Source organism: Equus przewalskii, chromosome 27 (genome assembly GCF_037783145.1).
Source record: "Equus przewalskii isolate Varuska chromosome 27, EquPr2, whole genome shotgun sequence".
In the NCBI taxonomy this organism is placed as follows: Eukaryota; Metazoa; Chordata; class Mammalia; order Perissodactyla; family Equidae; genus Equus; species Equus przewalskii.
The window spans coordinates 29,266,644-29,290,559 of record NC_091857.1 but is presented as its reverse complement, the minus strand read 5'-3'; the positions used below and the strand labels follow the sequence as shown (position 1 = coordinate 29,290,559).

General features: G+C 38.9%; 1 protein-coding gene across 50 annotated transcripts in view; it reads left to right on the top strand.

Moving 5' to 3' along the window:
* SYNJ1 (synaptojanin 1) overlaps positions 1 to 21,302 on the top strand; it is an 88,298-nt gene extending 66,996 nt beyond the window's left edge. For 8 of the 50 annotated variants that reach the window (XM_070597125.1, XM_070597128.1, XM_070597127.1 and 5 more), the window contains 10 exons: positions 939 to 1,101; positions 4,441 to 4,650; positions 5,570 to 5,725; positions 6,263 to 6,301; positions 7,978 to 8,025; positions 9,267 to 9,305; positions 9,441 to 9,511; positions 12,348 to 12,456; positions 12,699 to 12,916; positions 18,275 to 21,302. In XM_070597125.1, coding sequence (XP_070453226.1) covers positions 939 to 1,101; positions 4,441 to 4,650; positions 5,570 to 5,725; positions 6,263 to 6,301; positions 7,978 to 8,025; positions 9,267 to 9,305; positions 9,441 to 9,511; positions 12,348 to 12,456; positions 12,699 to 12,916; positions 18,275 to 19,090 — 1,869 coding nt within the window. In that variant the 3' untranslated portion in view covers positions 19,091 to 21,302. Of the gene's footprint in view, positions 1 to 938; positions 1,102 to 4,440; positions 4,651 to 5,569; positions 5,726 to 6,262; positions 6,302 to 7,977; positions 8,026 to 9,266; positions 9,306 to 9,440; positions 9,512 to 12,347; positions 12,457 to 12,698; positions 12,917 to 15,748; positions 15,773 to 18,274 lie in introns of all 50 variants that reach the window. The other 42 variants (XM_070597153.1, XM_070597155.1, XM_070597149.1 and 39 more) reach the window with 16 other exon arrangements.
* Positions 21,303 to 23,916: the final 2,614 nt, after the last annotated feature.

Here is a 23,916-nt window from a genome sequence, read left to right as displayed (position 1 = left end):
GGTGCTAGCTGTCATCACAGTATGTTGGTCACAGCTACACAGTTCGTTTGGAAATACCAGAAAAGTTCACATACTATATATAGTCCAGGCACTCTTCAAACAAAGGAAGTTGAAACTATGTAGGAGAGAGCTTACATTTTAGAAAGCAGGTTTGTTAGTGGGTATGAGTTGTAAATGAGAACATCGTTCTAATGCACAGTCTGTGTTTGACCAAGGAGTCTTGTGGCTATCTGCAAGTTTTTGGAAGTTTTTTTTTATTATATCAGTAGGACAATGTAACTTGATTATAAGGTATTGGTTATTTTAGATTATGCTTTTGTCTAAAAGCACTCAAGTTTATAGGAAAGGCAAAGTGCCAGTTTCATAGACACCAGTCATTCTATTTTCAGAATGATTACCTTTTGTTGAAGATGTAAATGGTCTTAAATACTCTCAATATTCTTCTGACAGTTGAAATGCTGAAACTCCCTTGATAGTATAGCAACTTTCAAGACCACTACACCAAGTTAAGAAGGTCCACATGAAGAGGAGAAGTATTTTAAAGCTGTTCTACTGTCTCTTCTGTAGTTGTTTCTTGGAGGAACAGTTATTTAATCTGTGGATCAAAATCAAAGGAAATATAAAATTATGTAGCAAAGTTGTCAGTGAATTTACATCTGACCAAGGAAAGATGCTGGCTGCCGCAAAGAAAAGTTGAATCTGTGTGCATCTTAGAGAAGAAGACCTTAGATTTAGCAACATAGGCTTTTGAAGGGAGAATTGGGGACGTTTTAAACTAGTAGTTAAAAATTCAGTACCTATAAAACAGTTATGTTGAATTGAGTCTAGCTAAATTACCCTGCACTGCTGCATGGGATAATTAAGGCAATCACTTTATTCCAAGGTAGTTAATTTTCATGCCAATGAATTTTTATTTTGTGTCTGTTTTACTCAACTAGTTACTGGGGCGGACTATAACTATTACTTTAAAAAGTCCAGACTGGATCAAAAATTTGGAAGAAGAAATGAGTTTAGAGAAAATGAGCGTTCCATTGCCATCATCAACCAGCTCTACCCTGCTTGGTGAAGATGCAGAAGTTGCGGCCGATTTCGATATGGAAGGTTTGTTTATTGGACACATTTGCTGCTGTACTTCTAGATAAGTTTCTTTCCCATCAGTAAAGTCTTAGTCTCCACAATGGTCCTTCTCTTTCTTCTTGTAACACACAGAGCAGGAATAATTAGATTTTGTTTTGCATTATATTGTGTTTATTTTGTTGGGACCTAGACTTCAAGGGCAGTTGCATTCTGCCATTCAAAGAGTAAGATCCTTACAAATGTTAGTTTATATTCTTGAGTGGTGAGAGCACAAATTGGTATTTTTGATGTGTGGTTTGGTCCTGCTAATTGCAATTAAGGTAGAAAAGTAGAGATTCAAAGTGGGTATTCTAACAGCAGAAATCGGTTTAAAATAATTACTACAAAAGAGGATATATTTCCAAGTAGTTTAAAAAGAATCTCAAAGTGGCTGGGAACACATGCATTTGAAACTAAACCCACCCATCTAAATGTGATCATTTTGAGTTTAGAATTTGGAACAGGTTATCTGGATATAATAACTTCCTTAAATGGGATTAAGAAATGTGTTTGCTTTCTAATGCTGCATGCTATGTTATTGTAGCATATTTTCCTTTAAAATGTATACCTTAGTTTATAAAATGATAGAACATCATATTGTGATATCCTGTACATCTAAATAATGTCTTTCAGATTTGAGCACCTTACTAGGATTATCTCCCGTTTTCACATTTCTCTGTTCATTTGGTTGCTTTGTCCACATTTATGTAGTGCATTTTATGTGCCAGGTACGTGCTAGGTGCTGGAAATTCAAAAGGTGTCATCCTTGCCCTCCCAGAACTCACAGCTTAGTGGGTGTTACACATAAGTAAGCAGGCAGTTATAATCAAGTGACATAATAGCAATAATGAATGATCCTGGGGTAGTTCATGGGAGAGTTGCCTAACTTAGATTTGGAAAGTTGAGAAGGGCTTCCCAGAGGAAATGAAATTTAAGTTGAGAATCTGAAGACTGAGTGGGTGTTAGATTAAAGAAGGTAGACAGGGGTGAACCAGGAAGAAGGAATGTGCAGGGGCCCAAGGGGAAAAGAGGATCTAAGTTGATTATGCAGGTATGCTTGTGAGGCAGTAAATGAAGAAAAAAGAATGCTGGAAGAGGATCAGGCGTGGGGTGGAAGATGAATTTGTTTTTGAATATGTTGAATTTGAGGTGTCTGTGGAGTCTGTCAGGCCCAGATGGAGGCTATGGTTTTGTGGGCCTGGTGCTCAGCAGAGAGCTCTTGGTTCACAAGGCAGCCCTAATGGCAGTTGAAGCCATGGATATGTATTAGCTTGGCCCAAAGCATTACATAGAGATTGGAGAGAGCTGGTCCTGGGATGGAGTACAGAGAAACACAGACTTTAAGGATAGGCAGAGGAAGTCTGCCCATAAAAGGAAAATGAGAAAAAAACCACTAGAAATGTCACAGAGCCAAGAAAATATAGTGACTTAAAAATCAAGGAAAGAAATGGTAACAAGGAAGTAGTCGTCGCTGAAGTCCTGTGTCACAGAGGGATGAGGAGAAACGAGGACTGCAACTTGCCCTTTGGGTTTAATATCAGGGAAGGGGGCTGTTGGTGACATTCATGAGAGTGATTTCATTGGAGTGATGAAGCCAGATGGTGGTAAATTGAGGTGTGGATAGAAGGTGAAGAAGTGGAGAGAGTGTCTCTAGACAACTCTTTAAAGAAGTGAGACAGGGAAAAGAGGAAGGAAGGCAGTTGCTCCAGGGAGACTGGGGATCTAGGGAGTGTTGTTTTGAAATGGGAGACGCTTGAGAATGCCCAGTGCTGATGGAATGGCTGATGATATCAGGGCGGGGCAGGGCAAAATGAGTGATAGAGCAAGGTCACCGAGAACGTGGTGTGGGCAGAACCCCATTTGTTCCTCTACAAATATGGGCGTGCCAGCCAAGTGATTAGACTCCAGCATGGGGGCAGGTGGTTGAAGGGGGCTTCCCATCTTACAATTTCTCTTTTTTCTGTGTAGTTTAAGAGTTGAGGTTATCTGCAGGAGTAGGGCAACCCACAGGTGCAGGGGAGTTGAGAAGGTTCGAGATAAAGTTCCTGAGAAAGGGAGTAAGGAGGAGAGTGAACCAGGAAATTATGGAATTTCCTGGCAGCTTTGGGAACCCAGAAGAGGCTGAAAACCACAAATTTAATGTGACTGCCATCATCAGGACCGTGTGGTTTTCTCCAGCAGCAGCGCTCAGCAGCCCAAGCGCAGTTATGGAGAGATTAAATGGTGGAATTGATGCAGGGGTGATGGAAGAATAGCGCAGGAGGGGAATAGCTGAGGTGAAGAACAGTAGAATCTGAAGACCACGTGCAGAGAAGCAAAATTCGGTGGGGTAAGAGTAGTGGGAAGAGAGGACTGGATCCTGATGAAGTCAGAAGAGGAAAGAGTAACTGAGGGAGAGAGCCGGAAGGCTGGGAGGTGGTGGTCAGAAAGAAGCGTTCTGAGTTTATTAGTTCAGAGGCAGTGCAGTTCTGAGGGCTGTAGTGTTTGGAGTGGAGGTGAGAGTCAGTGAGGATAAGAGCGAAGCATTTAGGTTGTTGATGGGTTGTCCACACGGACTTTGATGCCACCCAGAAAGATGGTTATGGGTTGCCATCTTGCTCTCTGCTTAGTGCTCGATGAATGGGTTCAAGTGCCTGGAAGGGTGGAGGTTGGAGATCATGGCATCAAGGGAGTATAGAGGGTGTTATGTAAATTCCTGATGGCACAGCCTCAAAGAAATAGGCCTTTTTATTCAGGGTTGGAATATTAATCGTCTAGAATTGGAATTAGGTTGCAAGGGGCACCTTTACCCCACTTTCCAGCCCTGAGAAAAGTGGAGATGAGGAGACCTTAGGGGAGAACAAATTCCCCCCTATTCAATTAAAGTATGGAAGGTATGAAGAGACTCTCCGGGAAGGGTGTGTGGCTGTTCGAGAGCCTGTCTGCTGAGCTGAGGGCGGGGAGGAGGGCACAGTCCACAGAGCAAGTAAGAAAGTTTGGAGGGAGAGCAGTGAACTTGAGTCAGCCGGCACCGAGATAGCTGCTCAGTGGAGCATTGAAAGCCCTCGAATCAGCCCAGCTCCACATGTGAGTCATCACTGGCCTCCTGTTGTGCTGAGAGGGTAGACTCTCTTTAATTATATTTTCTCTAAGAGCATTTGTACTAATTCTAGCTTTATACATATAAATTTATATTTGCCCACATGCTTAATCTATGCATCTTTGCGGTGTCATAATGTTAACATGTTTATTTTCTGTATTTCAACACCTTAAAACCTAGATTGATGAACAACATTTCTGAGAAATTAAAATGGTGGTAACGTTGATAACCTTGCGTTTCCTCAGGCGACGTTGATGACTATAGTGCTGAAGTAGAGGAGATTCTTCCTCAGCATCTCCAGCCGTCTTCAAGTTCTGGCCTTGGCACTTCCCCAAGCTCTTCACCGCGGACCAGTCCCTGCCAGTCACCTACAATCTCAGAGGCTCCTGTACCTTCCCTTCCCATAAGACCGAGTCGAGCACCGTCAAGAACTCCTGGGCACCCAACGTCGCAAAGTGTGTATTTTATTTAAAGTTTTGTATGCCTTTCCCAGCTGATATGTTTGATTTCAGCTGGTCAAGTCTCTGATTCCTTTGGAGAGCCATTTTTGTTTAACTTTCATACACATATGCTAACATGTACTGTGCGTTCTGTTCATACAAAAGAAGAAACTTTGTAGATGGTGAGACCTAAATGGAAAGGAAACTCATCATGATTGTCACTAGATGAGAATTTTTCTTAAACCTTTTTCTATGTGGTCAGCTTTGTCCATGTCTTATAATTGATGATTTTCTATCATTATAGTTAGAGCCGATAACTATTCAGGCTTCACTATATATCTGTACATTACCTGTATTACACTATGGAGCAAGAGGGACAGAACAGATTTTTTTAATTCAAATTTATATTCATTACTCCTCCAAAGTTGGAAGATTTGTCTCTGGAAGTTGTTACATTACATGATTGTCACTATTCCATGTTAACCAACATCTTCAGAAAACATCTTCCATTTCATAAACTTCTCTAGTTCTCTCATACCACTCTTAGAGGACTGGCTTCGTTAAATAAATTCAAGATAAGCTGAGGTATCAAGAAAAGAAGAGACTCCTTTTTCTTTCTTTTCTCTCTACTTGCCAGCAGATTTCAAATGACTTACAGAATACTTTGTGCCATCTTGATAGGCCCGCTCGGTAAATCACCTTCACCACTTGGGACCTAGCTAAGAAGTCCATATAGAGCTAGCATTATTGCTTCCATGGTACCGAAGAGTAATGTAATGGCAGAACTGCATATGTTATTGATACTAAAAATGCATGTCAATACGCTATGGTACAAATTTAGAAAATTAGCAAAATAGAGACTTGGTCATAGATGTATAGGAAGTACTGTACCTTTGTGCTCATACCCACTTGGAAACTGATCTTCTTACTTAAGGTACTTTTTCAGGTTCTCCTGTTGACACCCTGCCAGCAACACAGCCACAGCAGAAGGATTCTTCCCAGACCCTGGAGCCCAAGCGGCCGCCGCCTCCCCGCCCGGTTGCTCCTCCGGCACGGCCAGCTCCCCCACAGAGACCGCCTCCACCTTCAGGTAATGGCCCATTTTATTTCCAAGTCCTCCTCCACGCTATTTAGAGATGTTTTTCATGTTTTCAAACTTCTAGCTTCTAGATTTTATTGTCTTTCTATCATTGTTGCCTCTTCATCAGCTGTTCTCTAAAGAATGTGGTAGGCGTGACAGAACAGGTAAAAAGATTGTTTCCTGACTTGATTTCTGTAGTGTGTTTTCAGAGCTGACTCGTATAAGTGTGCAAGAAGTGTTTGTTTTGTTTTTACTAATTTGATGTAGTAGTGCTAATTTCTGTAAAATGTATAATTAGAACTGAAGAACATACTTACTGTGAAGTTTTATGTATCTGTTTAAATGTTCTTTTTAAATAAGTATAGTGTCATTACTTAAATTGTTAGAAGTATTTGCATTAAATAATAGCTTCTTTATAGTACCAAGGTTCTAATACGTAGTTCCTACATGATATTTCACATCGTGAATACTGTAGTAAATCTTTGACCTTTCAACTCTTTTTAATGTCATTTCCTTTCTGCTGCATATTTTCTTACGAACTATAAGGGTCTAGGAGTCCTGCACCTTCTAGAAAAGAATTTGGAGGTAACGTTTATGTTTGTTATAATGCGTGCATCTGGGTTCATTATGTTTTGGAGTTTGATCCCTATGACTGAAAGTCAAAATGAATGACATTTATACTCCTGGTTAAAAATAGCTCCAAACTTCCATTACATTCCTGTTAAGTAAAAGATTGGAGCTTAGTTTTATTAGTGAATGGAACTGAGGGCTTCCATTTCCCAGATAGACATAGTTGAATTATTCATCAGGGCTTGATATACTTTTTCTTAATAAATGTAGTCAATTTAGTTACAAAGATTTCCCAAAAATCATATTAATTTCAAAAGGAATTCAGGTACAGTGAATATAGAACATTTCCCAAGTATTTGATAGTATTAGAGCTCTAGTACGTTCCTTTTCTAGTAGCTTGTGGATTAGCAAAATTTCCTAGGAATGCAATTTAAAGTTATAATAATTATCTGAAATATATCTTCATTTTGCATGGCTTTATCATAATTTGTCATAAAACTGATGCTTCATTTTTTAAAATGTAAGAGCAATTTTCTTTTATTTTTTCAATAAGAAAATTCTTATTAACAAATGGAGCACTTTTTGTTTGGTTTATTTGGTTTACATGAAAACTTCTCACAAAGCTCAGTTGGAGGTGTAAGTTTGACAAGCTCATTTAGTCTAATTCTCAAGGAAGGATGAGGCAGGTTGTCACAGTTCCGAAGAGGAGCTTTGACAAATCCAGTTTTAATATTATTAAGGCTTACTGTACATGTGTAGTTGGTCTATTTCTAGTCTAGCTGCCTAATGACATTGCTGACCAATTCACATGTTATTAAGATTGACTTTGCTTGTGTGTATATTTTAATGACTTTGTATAAGAAGGATAGCTAAATTATTTCGGCATGACAGCTTCTGCAAAATACTGCTACATGAAAATTTTTCCATTGGACTTACAGAAGACATTAATTTTTCCCATTTCAAACTCCGGCTTTTGTTTATATTTTCATGATAAATTCTATTTATCTTCTCCTTTAATTAGGAAAGCAACCTGTAGAAAATAAATTTTTTAATGAATTTGTGAAAAGTTAGATTAGCAACTCAGTGGCTTACTTTAGGAACTGATTTAATTTTTAAAAATTGCTTCTCTTCATCATTCTTTTGTAGGTAGTGTTTGCAGCATATTTTTTTTACCCTGTAAACCAATAACTCCTTTAAGGCAGTAAGCTTAGATAAAGTCATTATGGTACTTTTAGAGTTTTTTTAAAGTAATGTATTAAAATAACTTGTAAGAGACTATGTAGTCTCATAGAAATTTAAGATGAAATTGAGCCTTTATGGTTTTTTCCTTTTTGACTGTCAGACATTGGAGCTTTTATTAGAGATTTAAGTCTGAATATAAGGAATGAGAGGATCATAAAGCAAAGGCTTTCATTAAACATTTTTAAATTCCCTACATCTAATAATCTCAGACAGAAAAAGAAAACTGTCATCCCATTTCCACTCCTCTGCTTGAGGATAGGGAGGACTCAGGTTTGGGCTCGGCATCTAAAGTTACTTTGGTTTGTATTGATATCTTTGAAGAAACTTAAAGCAGTAAAAGAACCTTTTTGCAAAAGTAAGTTTAACACAGAAACTGTTTTGTGTGCCTGCCTTTCATTCTGTGCTGTGGGCCCTGAACAATATACAGCTTCTGTTCTTTCTCTAAAAAGGTATTGGAGCCCCTCCCAGTCCTGGGGTAGCTAGGCGAGAGATGGAAGGTAACAAGACTTTCGCATCATAGAAATAGATCTCTCATTTTATTTCTAAATGTCAGCCCCTCCAGTGTTTAAAGGAATACTAAATCTTTTCTTAGTCTGACTGTAAATTTCCCCTCCTTATGTATACATTGTAACCTTGTATTTTTTCTCTTTTCATTCTGTGTTGTGTATAGTTTCTAATGGATATCCGTTTAATTTCCCTGAGAGTCTTACGTTGTTTTGCACTCTGTTTTGGATATATTTCATATATACTTAGGAGGTGAAATTACTGTACAATGTTATTTTGAGAAGAATGCCTTCAAAATTCTTTTCAGAATAAGTCAAATGTTTATAAAGTTACTATACTAACGCTGAAGTTTTAAAAATTAATAGTTGTAATTAAACCCTATTAATTCAGGTCCAAGAATATGGTATTGTGTGGATGATTTCAAGTAACAAATATTTTTATGTATAATGATGCTGAACTAAATTTGCTTAAAGACCATTAAGACTAGAAGCCATTAATTAAGATTATAGTTATTAAAGGGCTGTTGTATTTCATATAACAGTTGCATTTGAATTTCCTTTCAAAAAAGAATAAATCTGAGAAGTTGCCCCTACTAGTCCCCCCTACTCCTTTTTGCCCCAAAAGTGATTTATTTCATTTCATCCTTCCACTACATTTCTAATGAGTCTGAACCATATTTTAACACTGTCTTCCATAAGGCAGATATTTAGTAGTCCTATGTGCCTGTCTTCTACCTTCATCATGGGAGTTTGTTATAGAAATCCAAAAGGTCTCGTCCTAAGATTGCTTCGTGCATAATGGCATCTACAGCCTGAAGTGCTGAAACAGCGTTGTTGGCACCTTTGGTGTAACTTGAGAATGCAGCTCTGTTTGCTCAGGGGCGATTTGTGGGCCAGGCTCTGAGAGGCTGTCCTTTACACGAGCTGACCTTGTGTTTTCGCGGTTCACAGGAGAGCTTTGCTGGGAAAGTCGCCTTAAAAGTAACCCCACGAGTGAGGTATCAGATTGAGGACTAAGTTGTCTCTCATAAATGTCACTCTAAGAATTCTAGTTTTTCTCTCTTCTGAGATATTTCATTTAGGTATTTCAGATATTTCCTTTCATTCATCATTATCCAAAGCAAAGTACTTTTGTTACCATCTCATGCCCCCATTTCTGCCAGTAATGAAACAGTAGCCAACTGATTGCTTTATTGTTTACTTATGACTGATTTTTTTTCCCTCCTACTTCAAAGCACCCAAAAGCCCTGGAACAACGCGGAAAGATAATATAGGTAAAAATGCTTGAATTTAGCTACTTACCCTTAAAACTGGACCGTGAATAGACGCTTAGGATATAAGTGCATGGTTTCTTGTTTCTTTGTTTTTTAAAAGAACCTGAAATACATGGTGTGATGTCTGTGTTGCAGGACGCAATCAGCCTTCACCTCAGGCAGGACTCGCAGGCCCGGGGCCAGCTGGATACAGTGCAGCCAGACCGGTAGGCACACCTGGCCTGGGAGCCCAGAGGGCTGGCTCTGGGCCCCAATTTGCTGCTCGTCAAATGGGTTATCTTGACTGTTTCCTCAACTCTAAAATGAGGGCATGGCACTTGACGATCTCCTGCTTACCTTTCACCTCTCACATTATGTTAACATACTCTTCAAAAATAACTAAACGTCGATGTTCCTCAGCTAACCATGGGGTTATATTCCTGATGAACCCATTGTAAGTTGAAAATGGATTTAATACCCATAACCTTCCAAACATCACGGCTTAGCCTAGCCTACCTTCAACGTGCTCAGAACACTTCCCTCAGGCTACAGTTGAGCAAAATCAGCTAACACAGCGCCTATTTTATAATAAAGTGTTGAGTATCTCATGTAATTTATTGAATGTTGGACTGAAAGTGAAAAAGAGAATGGTTAGTGTCTTGGTTCCTCACCCTGGTGATCGCGGGCTGACTGGGAGCTGCGGCTCACTGCCACTGCCCAGCGTCCCGAGGGAGGATGGCACCACGTATCACCAGCCCCGGAAAAGAGCACAATTCAGAATTCAAAGTATGGTTTCTTCTGGTGCAGATCACTTTCTCACTGCCTTAAAGTCAAACCATCTTAAGTCAGGGACCATCATCTGCACTTCGTTATTTGAATAAAAGTGATATTCTTAAGTAATTGTGGTCACTGAATATCTTAGAATCACCAAGTCTATGAGGGAGTGATGTATTGGGGCAACTTTTTATCATATTATCTGAGTAATTAATGAGGATATAAAGTCATCCTTCACTAAGAAGGATTTTAAAGATTTTCTTTTTCCTTTTTCTCCCAAAGCCCCCCTGTACATAGCTGTGTATTTTTAGTTGTGGGTCTTTCTAGTTGTAGCATGCGGGATGCCGCCTTAGCATGGCCTGATGAGTGGTGCCATGTCCACGCCCAGGATTCGAACCGGTGAAACCCTGGGCCACTGAATCGGAGCTCGCGAACTTAACCACTTGGCCATGGGGCTGGCCCCTATAAGAAGGATTTTAAAATTAGATTTCAGAAAAAAGTTTTTATGATAGAGTTAGCATACTGAAACTGGTTCTGTAGGTATTAAAAGTAGGCAAGCATGGGACCAGCCTGGTGACATAGTGGTTAAGTTCATGTGCTGCGCTTTGATGGCCTGGGGTTTGCGGGTTCAGATCCCAGGCGCGGACCTACATACTGCTCATCAAGCCATGCTGTGGCAGTGTCCTGCATACAAAATAGAGGAAGATGGGCACAGATGTTAGCTCAGTGATAGTCTTCTTCAAGGAAAAATGAGAAAGATTGGCAACAGAACTTAGCTTAGGCCAATCTTCCTCACCAAAAAAAAAAAAAAAAAAAAAAAAAACCAGGAAAGTAGGAGAGCAGATGCTGTTGCCGGGCCTTTCTCCTACCTTGTGAATCTGTGGTTTGCTCTATGTTTATCATATGTTCTTTTATACGCTTAATTATTCTATTATTTACCTGAATGAAAATTTTCTCTGGAATATAACAATTTTTTTAAAAAAGAAAATGGAAACCAGTAAACAGTGACTTAGGCTAGTCTAGGGCAGTCTGGGGCTGCTGGGAGGCCTCTAGCTGAGGAGTGGGAACTGGGAACTGCTACTGTAACTAGAAATTAAAGTTGTGAGAAATTAAGAAACTACTTGTGATGAAACTACTTCTAATTTCTAGTAAGACATTCTCATAAAAATTCCAAGATAGAAATTTTGTCTTTTCTGTTGTAGCTGTCTATTTAACATCCAATCTAAAGGTCCTTTTCTGTATGCAGTACAGTCATGTGCCACATAAGGCTCATTTCAGTCAGTGACGGACCGCATATATGACTGTTGTCACATAAGATTAGGACCACGTAGCCTAGGTGTGGAGTAGACTGTAGCATCTAGGTTTGTGTGAGGACACTCTGTGATGTTCCCACAATGACGCAATCTCCTAACGACGCAGTTCTGAGTGTATCCCTGCTGTTAAGCAACACGTGACTGTAATACACTCCAAATTAAAACATCTGTAAAATATGCCTAAAGATATCTATTACCCATTCTCCTTTTTTCCAAAAAAGGAGAATTGCGATTCACTGACTCCACCACAAGTACTTTCTTTGTTCTATGTAATACTGTAAGAAGAGGGAAGGAAAGTCAGGATTTTGTGAGATTGTGTGCATAATTTTGCTTAAAATAAGTATTGGGGGCTTAAGGCTTCTGCAAACTTATGAAAATAGAAAACATATTTTTCACCAGTGTGTCTTTTAATGTATTTAGTTTAGCATATTGAGTTAGTCATTCAAGAGTTTTTACTTCTGTATTTAAAGAAAAAAATCCCAGGGTGTGGATTTTTGTAAGCGTCTTCGTTGCTCAGTGTGTGTCTCCATCTCCTCGGCAACTTTGACACCGGCCCATCTCCCATTACACCAGCCATGCTCCGGTGACGAGCAAGGGCCCCACGGCTTGGCAGGCCTGAGTCGGCTCCAGGCCTAGTTTCCTATCTTTGTAGTCTTGGGAAAGTTACATACATTTCATCACCTTAATTTGAAATAGAGATGATAAATAATACCTACGTATGAGGGATATTTTGAAGTGAAATGGAAATGCCTCCACAGTGCTTAATTAGCAGAGTGCCTGGCAGTAAATAGTGAAAGATAAAAGGGAAGATTTTAACTCGTGTGACTATTTGGCTGTAAATAGCGAGCAATGAAAAGGAAAAGATGGGGAATAACACCAGAGAGGGGATTAAATAAGGTGCAAAAGCAAATATTTTAACAAAATCTTATCTGTTGAAAACAAGTAATGTCTCCAATGTTACATTTCCCATTTCTAGACCATTCCGCCCCGTGCTGGAGTCATCAGCGCTCCACAGAGCCACGCTCGGGCATCCGCCGGAAGACTGACTCCTGAGAGCCAAAGCAAACCACCGGAAGTGCTGAAAGGTCGACACCGTGTTAGAAATAGCACTTTCCCTCTGCACTCCGTCCTTTCACTTTGCCTTCTTCTTCCTGTGGTCTCTCACCTTCTGCAACTTACTCAGACAGGGATATCCTTCTTTCTTTATGCCACAAGAAGTGAGGCCACTTGTTGGGGGAGGGGATTCGAAACTCCTAACATTGCACTAAAGGAAGGATAAAACGTGGCTTTCTGGAAAACACCTAACGTGTGAAAATGATTATTTTAGGTTCACCTCTTCTTCCTGAACCACTGAAGCCTCAGGCTGCCCTTCCTGTGCAGCCTTCTCTGCCCCCACCTGTTCAAAAGATGCAGGAGCCTCTTGTCCCTGTGGCAGCACCTATGCCTCAGTCTGCCCCGCAGCCATACCTGGAAACCCCGCCACAGCCACCACCTCGGAGCAAGTCGTCCCACGGCTTGCCTTCAGAACCTCCCTCGCAGCCGCAGGTAAGTCCTACTAGTAAACAACAGATCATCTGTGATGCCTTGGGATTTTGTTTGTTTTTTAGCCACCATTGTTTTTCTTTTCTTTTTTTTTTTATTGAGGTATATTTGATGCTTTTGGTATGGTTTTTGAACATTTATTTTTAATTATTAGCTTTTATAAGAAATAAACAAATATAAGATTCAATTTTCTTTTTTATTTTTGCCTTTTGATAGTAATAGCCTCTTGAGATATGCCTTCGACAGTTGGTGTCACTTGACATCTCAAACTAGTCACGTAACAAACGCATGGTTTGACTGAGGGTTTGGGTTTTTTGGCTTTTTTTTTAGCCTGTTGCTTAGATCATGCTTTCTCAGAGAGTGATCCTAAATTAGGGCTCTTTAGGGAATTTTCAAGTGGCTCCCAGGCTGTTTTATCATGTTAATGTTTAAAGTGTCTATGACTTTTGGTTTTTTAATTCATAATTTGGATAATTGATAAGTTAGGATAGACAGCAATTGTTTATTTTTCTTACTGTTCATAGCAAATTTTGGCTTTTACTTCCTGGAGAGAGAGGCAGTCAGATCACCCCCTGACATTAGCATGTGGTTGATCTCCAATAAACAGAATGATCCTTTATTCCTCTTGAAGCAAGCACGGTTCACATCTGTGCTGGAGCTGGCACTCGGGTTCCTCCGGGATCTTGGTTTCAGTCACTATTGGATATGTTTAGACGGGCTGGGCGTGCAGCAGGAGGCTTAGTCACAAGAGAAAAACCATCAATGTGCTAAGTCACCTCATTAGTGTCGCACAGAAAGCAGTGCCGTTGCCTTGGTGGGTGGAAATCATAGGATCGCAGGCACGGTTGTTACGTCACAGTGATCTCACACTGGAAAGCCTCTGGCATGTGTATACAGAGCTATTTTAATACAAGAGTAGTCATGCAAGTTAAATGGTTTTATTTTTATTTGGATGCTGTTTTACTTAGTTTTTGTTATATACATTTCAATAAAATTGTTCAAATTTATATTTAGTAAGCATATTTTTTATTGTCTAGCCTTACATTTTATTGATCCTAAAGTTGTGACTTGAAAGGCCATCAAGGCCAAAGAACTGTGTAAAGTTTTAAAAGTCTGCTTTTAAACTATGGAAAGTTTAAAATATAGAAATATGGCACAATGGCAGTGTCCCTTAAGTACATTTCGAAATAATAGTTTGCATTTATTTTTACAGATATCTTAGTATGTCCACCTAGTTGGCAGAAGTTAACAGTTTCTTTTGCTTCTACATAACGAAAAACAGATAATAAATTAAATATGACTCTTTTTTTTTTTTTTTTTTTTGAGGAAGATTAGCTCTGAGCTAACATCTACTGCGAATCCTCCTCTTTTTCCTGAGGAAGCCTGGCCCTGAGCTAACATCCCTGCCCATCTTTCTCTACTTTATATGTGGGACGCCTGCCACAGCATGGCGTGCCAAGGGGTGCCATGTCCGCAGCCGGGATCCGAACTGGCAAACCCCGGGCAGCCAAAGCAGAACATGTGCACTTAACTGCTGCACCACCAGGCCGGCCCCTAAATATGACTCTTAAAACAATATAAATACTGTTGGCAATTAGCACTTACTCATTAGACTATTGGTCACATTTGTAAAAGCTAAGAAGGATATATAATCAAGAACAATAAACTGATCTCTTAGGCTAATTAATAGCGAAAAGTCGTCTACATTTTTTAGTTCAGAAAATTGAGGATGCTGAAGATATATAATTATTTTAGAATCCTTCAAACAATAAATGACTACTCTTCTTTTCTCTCTGCCATCCACTCTTAGTTAGTGATGAATTTTTCTTCTCATTTTTTTAATAAGGTGTACTGTTGTAGTTTTTAAAATGTAATTGGAGGGCCAAAACCTTTCAAAGTAGCCGTCTTAGAGCTTTGTTTCACTGCTTTGGGACAGCACGCGATCATCCACTTCATAGTAAAGTGCACCTTACTCCTAAAGCTCTGTGATGGTGTAAGTATTCTTAGGCCAGTAGGAAGGACACAGCACTCCGAAAAACTTCAGAGAGAGCCAACTCTCAAGTAAGATGCAGTGTTCAGCAGAAAGTCATCTTGTGACGCAAATGCTCCAGAATGAATATTCCAGTGACTGCCGCATATCATTTTCTTAGGTCATTTTGCATTGTTTTGATTTCTGTTTTTCACTGGAATGGGTGTGGTGATTTGGTGGCAGACCACACATACTTTCTGTGTGGCCTGGTAGATTGTTCTGCTGAGGGCTCTTTTCCTGGCTTGCAGACAGCTGCCTTCTTGCTGTTCACTCCCGTGGCCTTTCCTCGGTACTTGCATATAGATAGAAGGCCAGCCGTCTGGGTGTCCTCTCATAAGGGCACCCATCTCATCATGAAGGCCTACCCTAGTGGCCTCATCTAACCTCAGTTACCTCCTAAAGGCCCCATCTCCAAAAACCAGCACATTGGGGGTTAGGGCTTTAACATTGGAATTTTGGGGGGTCACAGACATTTAGTTCATAATAGGCTGCTTAAAACTTTAGAGCTCCAGAAACCTATTTAGAATATTACTTTTGGAATAACAAAACTTTGAGGTGGTTAGTAATCAACTTCAGATAAAATTAAAGTTTGAGCCCTAATTCAATACATTTTTTGTTCAGAATCGTAAAAGAAATTGGAATTGTCTCTTGAACTTATGCTACAACCTGCAAATGTCACTGCTCTTGCATTCTGTGTATAATGCAGGCCTAGAAGTATTTTGAAGAGTGAATTGTTAGGGTTGCTGGTTGGTCTCAGATTGTCCTCCTAACTCTTTCCTTTGATGTCTGTGTTCCTTTTCTCAAAGCAGGAGCAACCATCAGGGTAACAGGTATCGGATTATTTCTCAATCTTCTATGTGCTTTTCATCTGTTGTAGCACATTAGATGTATGAGTCTTTCACTGCATACATCTAAAGTTTCACCCATTTTTAAAACCACCTGTCCACATTAATAAACTCTATCATCATACCATAAAACCTGCCTTTTCTTTTTCTTAGTATTTTAAATTTTTAGGAACCATTTTAAATTTTTAGTTGTTCTTGCTAATGCTTTACCATTTTTTGCTTTGTTTTTTATGAAATTAACAAAACTAAAAAATATAACTTCAAGAAGGTAAGCTTTAGGTATATGAAAGTCTGGCAAAACCAAATTGGTTCTTGGTTTTAACAATGGCATAATTACATAAATATAAAATTCCATTTTTTTCCTTAGATTTCTTCTGGGAAGTTTTTTTCAAATAATTTTAGTAACGAGTATTTTTGCTAAGGAAGGATTGATGATTTAGAAAGATGAAAGTTAATATTATAACAGGATTATTTAAAGATCTTTCCAACACCTTTCTCTGTAAAAATACCACTGTTTTTAATGTCAAGTCATCACAAATCCTGCTTCGATTATAAATTATTCTAAGGTAATGAATGGTGGTGTGGCTCTCATTATAATTTCAAGTCTGATTGGGCAAAATCCTGCTTCTATCAAGTTACCTTTAACTTATTTTGAAAAAACATTTTTTTTTACATGTGGAAATAAAGATATTTAAATGTATACCATTTATTTGGCAAAGGTCTAGTATTCTAAGCTGTGCAAAGCATACAATTCTCCTGTCCTATAATGTCTGTGTTGTGCACTGTTGTATCTGCCATGGGAGAATTGGGTCCCAGGCTTCATCAAGTACTTCCGTTGTGTTGTATTAATCCTAAATAATCCAGAGATTTTTGGTAATGTAGAGTTAATTGTGATTTTATGGTGTCTATAATAAATTTGCCTCTCGAGTGGATTTCCATATTTAGGTCTGTTTACCTTTAATACACTTACAATACAGTTTAGAGTCTGTAACATGTTTACTCTTTAATTTTGTACAAATTTATTAAGTTGTTTGAAGAAAATATACTTGTTTATTCAATTATAAAGTGTGTTCTAGGACAATTGAATAGGAATATCGGATACTTGGAAGTTAGTCACTCATGCAATTATCCACAGCACTTCCCTGTGCAAGTGAACAGCCTTCCCTGTTCTTAAGCACCACGTTACTGTTTCCTAAGACACACTAATGTTTTATTGGGAGTGCTGTCCTCTATTTCAGCCTATTTCATGAACGTTTAGTTATTTTGCTTTAACAACTATCTAAATTCATTTTGGTTAGTGCTCCATTTTGTCACATTGCAAGTCTTGAGCTGAAATATTCCCTCCCCTGTTCTTTTCAACCCAAAGGTTTGTTTTCTTATTTTTAAATCTGGCATAAATATCCAAGTCATCCACCTAGTTTTAATAATTATGTGGAGTTTTTAAAAATTAAAATGAAGTGCTTGATGAGCTAATCTGCTCATATGACCAGGACGATAGTTCTGTTTCCCAGAAGAAAAATTGGCTTTGCTCAGTCCCCAGCCATGCTCCACTCCACCTGGCTTCTCTGTGAACTGCGCACAGAGTGCAGATTTTTTATGACTGTACGGTAATTCAGAACACTTGTCCTCCCAATAACAGCTCACTGCCAGCTCTGTCACATAGAAAGGACTGTGCACCACTCTGGGCACAGCTTCACTCTGGTTTCAGAATTAATATACCAAACAGAAAATGACATCTTTTTACCCTGGTTTTAAACAGTCATCGCATTTGGTTATTAATAAGCCTGTCTGTTTTGGAACATCTTTACAAGCTGAGGAAGGTCCATTAAGGAGCACTCGCATTATTCACAGAGTTTATTCTACGAAGGAGAACTTACACTAAAAGGCAGAGAACGCTTTGAAGATTCACTTTTCCAAGTGGAAAAGGAAAAGATGCATTGTCTTCAGCTTACGAATACAAATATACTAATAAAATTAATTTTCATTCATAAAGTTTAATTTCCATAGTTAACATTAACTTTCAATTAAAATATGTTTAAAAGAACAATGAAACCACATCATCATCATCCATGGGTGTTGGAAGTTTATTTATACAGATTTAGCATAAGTTCTGAATATGAGTTTCTTAAGTTAGTGTTAACATTTGATAGAACTGGACATGAGCAAAACTCATTTGCTAATTCTGTATAATTCTCCATTTTATCATATCAATACTTGCATGAATGAAATAAGCTGTTTAATTTCTTTGGGATTTAAAAAAATGTATTTAATAAAAGGATTTACTTGTCAAGGACTTTTTAAAGCATAAGATTTTAGCTGTTTTACTTAAACCACCGGAATAACAAATTACACAAAACTGCTTTTTATTTTCTAAATTTGTACACTTGCCCCCCAGAATGAAGAATAATTGGGACAGGAAGCATAGGGAGTATTACAAGTAAGTATATTACTTTTTTTTGATTATTCAGTGCTCTCTTTCTTTACCAGGTAAAAACAAATGGAGTGTCTGCTGTCAGACTGGAATCGCCATTAAAGAGTGACCCATTTGAAGATCTGTCATTTAATCTGCTTGCTGTATCAAAGGCTCAGTTACCTGTCCACACATCACTTGTTCCAACCCCAGACCTGAAGAGGTTGATTCAGTCACCTTCTGCAACACAAAGTAACATTAATACTTTGAGTTCTGCAAGTTGCATGCCAACAATGCCTCCAATTCCAGCCCGGAGTAAATCCCAGGAAAATATGCGATGTTCACCAAACCCATTTATTACGAGCTTGAGCAGCACAAACCCTTTCACTGACAGGACTGCTGCTTCTGGAAACCCATTTCGAGCCGAGTCTCAAGAATCAGAGGCAACTTTATGGTTCTCCAAAGAAGAGCCTGTTGCTAACACTCCTTTCCTTTCTCTGAAGCCTCTTGGTCATAACAAAAGCAAGCCTTTATCTTCATTTGATGGCTTTAAGGACGGTTTTGATCAGCAGGGCCAGTCTATGGTAAAAAATAGCAACCCAAAAGGATGGGTAACCTTTGAGGAGGAAGAGGACTTTGGTGTGAAAGGGAAGTCAAAGTCAACTTGTGGTCCAGACTTACTGGGTAATCAGCCACGCGCATCTTCTGGCTCCAGCGTGACCTTTGATAATGACTGGAGTAAAGGTACAAATGTTTCTTTCTGTGTGTTGCCGTCAAGAAGACCACCTCCACCTCCTGTCCCTCTGCTCCCACCTGGTACCACCCCACCAGTAGAGCCTGTCACAACTTTGGCATCTAAGGCATCACCCACACTAGACTTTACAGAAAGATAATGGTACGCACTAGGAAACAGTGGTCTTTTTAGTTTTGGCAGGGTAGAGCCAAAAGGATTGGGCATTAGTTAGTCATTATGTGCAATAAGTAATTGTTAAGTGCACTGATGTCGTCATGAAATACCACTATTTAATGTGTACAAAGTTGGAATATGTGTATATTGGAAATAAGGAAAAATCCTTCTCATTATTAACTGGAGTTTTGGTGTGTTTATGCTTGGATAAATAAGAGAGTAGTAGCCATAAAAAGTGCTCAAAACTACTTTAGAAAATAGTCCTTATTCAGAAATTCTTTCTCGGTCTTCTCTGAAGAATCTCAAAAAGCCCAAACAACTTCTAGCTGACATTACTGCCAGCCCTTTGGTACTTGTTAACAATCAGTATTTGTAAGTTTTTACTAGAGAGCTATCAAAGTTATACTGAAAGAGAAGTTTGAAAGGCACTGCTTTAAAAAAAAATATGTATACGTGTGCACACACACATGCACACATATATACATTTACATATTTATAAAATTCATAATCTAAGTTCTAGGATATAACACAGACCAAATTTTTACCTGAAAGTTCTAACAGAGTTGTTTTTTCAGTATTTCATTATCAGAAGGATGGCTATAAATGGAATTTGGACATTTCATTAATTTTCTTTCCATGACTAGAATAATCTCACTACAGAACCGGAACTTCCTACCATCCCCACACCCTGCCCCTTCAACCACGCACGTAACGTCCATCCTTGTTACTTTCCACTCCAGCACCTCCATATGCTTTGCTCTGGGAGGAGGTTCTTGCAGCTGGAAGCAGCATATTCTGTGGTCACTGTCATGTAGACAAACACTCCAGCCCTTTCAAAAAGTGCTATGGCCTTGTAGGCGGGAAGGCACGTGCCACCAAGTTCAGTGAGGAATCTTAGAGCGAAGCGTCCTCTCCTTTCTCGGTACGTTAAGGGATCTGTTTTCATTTCCCTCCCACACTGGCTGCTTTTGCCCTGGAACTCGGTCAGCAGGGAAAGCAGCAGTCCACAGAGTGTTTTGAATTTGGGGTCTGCTCAGTGTCCGCTCTCTCCCCTAGAGCTACAGAACACATCTGTGATGCTGCTTTACGTTTTTAGAGACTGCATCTCAAGTTAGCTGTGGATTTTGTCTCCTGCACTGCCAATATGCAACTGATCCTGCTTTTATTAATTTTATGAAGAAGTACACAGAATTTTTACAGAATGTAGTATTTTGATATCATTAAGTAATCCCAATCAGAAAACTCCTTGAGCAATATTGTTTTGTTGTCAGTTTAAGTTAAAATCATCTTTACCCATTAAGACTTCTATGAACATTCCTTTTATATAGAGTTGTAGGCATCCACATTGTCCACATTTAACCTTTGAAGATGTGCATGGGAGGGCTATCAGAAATAGAGTTCATGGCTAAGAATCTGTGAAACGTGAAAGCACAGCAAACCGCATTGCACTTAACCACGTAGAGCACATCGAGTAGGAAAGCACTTTTCTAAATGCTCAAATGTTATCAAAATACTATATTTATAGAAGTAATCCTCTCTCTGTTAACAGCCAGGATTTGCTGTTAGAAATAACTCTCACGAGTTTTATATTGTGCTTTTTTGGGGGTTCTATTCATTTCAGCAGTAGTATATTTTAAACAGCAGTATTACTCTAAGCATTGTGCTTCAAAATGTGAATTAACTTGTTGAAACTGTGGCTTTAACACCTATATGATTAATGTAAATGGCATTTGCTCTCCATTAGCAAATAATTCATGAGAAACTTCCCTAGTGCAGACTGCAGTTCTGTGAGCAATGTTTCCTATTAAATATTAACTACTGTTGAAAATATACATATCATGCAGCAGCTCTGCCTTTATCAGGAAAATTATATTTGGCAAGTTGCTGAAAGGGTACAAAGTTATGAAAGTTAAAGGTATGCTGCAAATAACTAGCCATTATTCTGTGTATTATTACAATATTTACGAGTTCTCTTAAAAGCAGAGCAGAAATCAGACACTAAGGATCTCTTTGTGAATTCCTCGTTCTCCATAGTAGATTGCTGTTTATATGTAAGAATTTTATTGCTTATGTGGCATACAGTATTTATAACTATATACTTTATAGAAGTACAGTATTAAAGTCAGTGGTATACAAACACTCTGTACATATCCTGTGAAATGTGCTGTCATATGAAATAAATATACCTGTCTTTACCATATTGACTACTTTGCTCAAAAAGAAAGAAATTTTCTTAGCCATTTGCCTTGAACTTTATATATACAAGTTTACTGACATTTGGGGATTAACGCTTATTGTCAGTCAGATCAGCTATTTTAAATTCATGACCTTATTTTCATCAATTTCACTTCTCCGTTTGATACTTACTCTAAATGTCAGAAAAAAGAGATTCTGAGATTACTAATCATTGTTAAGAAACCCATGCACTTCTTCTGTAAGAGAAGCCTTCATTCAAAATCTTGTTGCCTGGAAAATAACACATGAAGCCCGAACAATGATTTTCTAGCCCACAGCAAAAGAAACGGCCTGGGGCAGAGGGGAAATAGGCACAGGAACAGCCAGACCAGAGAAGAGACTGGCGAAGAAGACCCCAAGAAAGAGGCTGAGGCTAGTAGTTCCGATGAGTACTGCCTTTTGTCAGTCTGATAAGACTGCTATTCAAAACAATAACCTTGATGTATGTTCATTAACCTCTGTTTAAGAAGTTACAGAATAATAGGCTTTAAAAAAACTTTAAGATAATTGTAGATTTATATGTAGTTGTAAGAAATAATACAGAGATCCTAGGTACCCTTTACCCAGATGCCGCCAGTGGTCACATTTTGCAAAACTGTAGCATAATACCACAGCCAGAACATCAACATTGATACAGAACATTTCCATCACCGCGAAGAGCCCTCCCCTTGCCCTTTTTCCACTACCCTCCCATCCTGTCCCCCTCTCTTGTCCTTAACTTCCGGCAACCACTAATCTGGTCCCCATTTCTATATTTTGCCACTTCAAGAATGTTATATAAGTGGAATCGTATGGTATGTAACCTTCTGGGATTGGCTTTTGTACTCAGCACAGTTCTCTGGAGATTCATCTGGATTGTGTGAATCACTAGTTCGTCCCTTTTGATTGCTAGTAGTAGTCCATTGTATGGAGGCACCACCGTTGGTGTAACCGTTCACCCGCTGAGGGACATCTGGGTTGTTCCCAGTTTGAGGCTACTATAAATAAAGCTGCTGTGCACATTTATGTACAGATTTTTGTGTAAACAAGTTTTCATTGCTCTGGGATAAATGCCCAGGAGTGCAATTGCTGGGCCAGTGGTAGTTGCATCCTTGGCTTTTTAAAAAACTGCCAAACTGTCTTCCAGAATAACTACCATTTTATGTTCCCATCCGCAGTTTATGAGTGATCTGGTTTCTCTGCATCCTTGCCTGCATTTGCTGTTATCACTATTGTTTATTTTAGCCATTTTAGTAGTAGATATTTCATTGTGGCTTTACTTTGTGTTTCCCTAATACCTAATGATGGGAACATCTTTTCATGTGCTTATTTGCCATCTGGTATCTTCTTTAGTAAAATATCCATTTGTATCTTTTGCCCATTTTCTAAATGGATGGTTTTTTACTGTTGTGTTTTGAAGCTTCTTTGTATATTCTATGTACTCGTCCTTTGTTGGATATGTTTACAAATTTGCAAATATTTCTCCCTGTCCGTAGCTTATCTTTTCACCCTCTTCATATGCTCGCTCCATAGCCAGATCCTGAGCTCTGCAGGCCCACAAACCACAGCAGGGGCGACTGGCACAGGATAAGCAAACTCACAGAAAACTGACGTGTAAATCAAAATGCCAGTTTATTAATTTTAGAAAAATAAGTCTGACCACATCAAGATTTAGCACACGTGGAAAAATGGGAACTCATACCCTGTTGCTAAGAGGGTAATTTGGCACATCAGCTCTAGAGACAATTTAACAACATCCAGTAAGGTTCACATACTCTATCACAAGAAGTTTGGTTTGTAGAGAAACTCTAGTACATGTGGAACAGGACATGCATTGTTTGTAATGGTGAAAACTAGAAATAAGCTAACCATCAACGGGGGATGGAGGGACACATTCATACAGTGGAATACTATACAGCAGTGAAAATTAAGTGAATGAAATATTAGTAAATCTCATTAGGGAGCCATAAAGCAAGTTAAAAAAAGATATGACACCATTTATATAAAATTTAAAACATGCAAAACAATACTCTCTATTCTTTAGGGATACATAGATGTGTTAATGGTATAAAAACATGCACTGGGGGACTGGCCCAGTGGCATAGTGGTTAAGTTCATGCGCTCTGCTTCAGCACCCTGGGCTGTGCAGGTTCGGATCCTGGGCATGGACCTACACATTGCTCACCAAGCCATGCTGTGGTGGCATCCCACACACAAAATAGAGGAAGATTGGCACAGATGTTAGCTCAGCGACAATCTTTTTCAAGCAAAAAAAGAGGAAGATTGGCAGCAGATGTTACCTTAGGGCCAATCTTCCTCACAAAAAACAAAACAAAACAAAACCCCGTGCAATGGGAATGATAAATTCAGGCTAACAGTTACCTCTGGAGAAGGGGAGGAGGGGAATAAGACCAGAGAGGGGTATGTGGGAACTTTCATGTATCTCTAATGTGTTAGGACATAAAAAAATTTTTTTTTCCAATAGAGTAAAAATTTGCTCTTTTCTTTCCTGGCTGCCTGATATCTAGCAGTCATCATGAATGACCCATTAGTTATCTGGACCAGAGTGTTCTTTACGATTGGATTGCTTCAACAGAT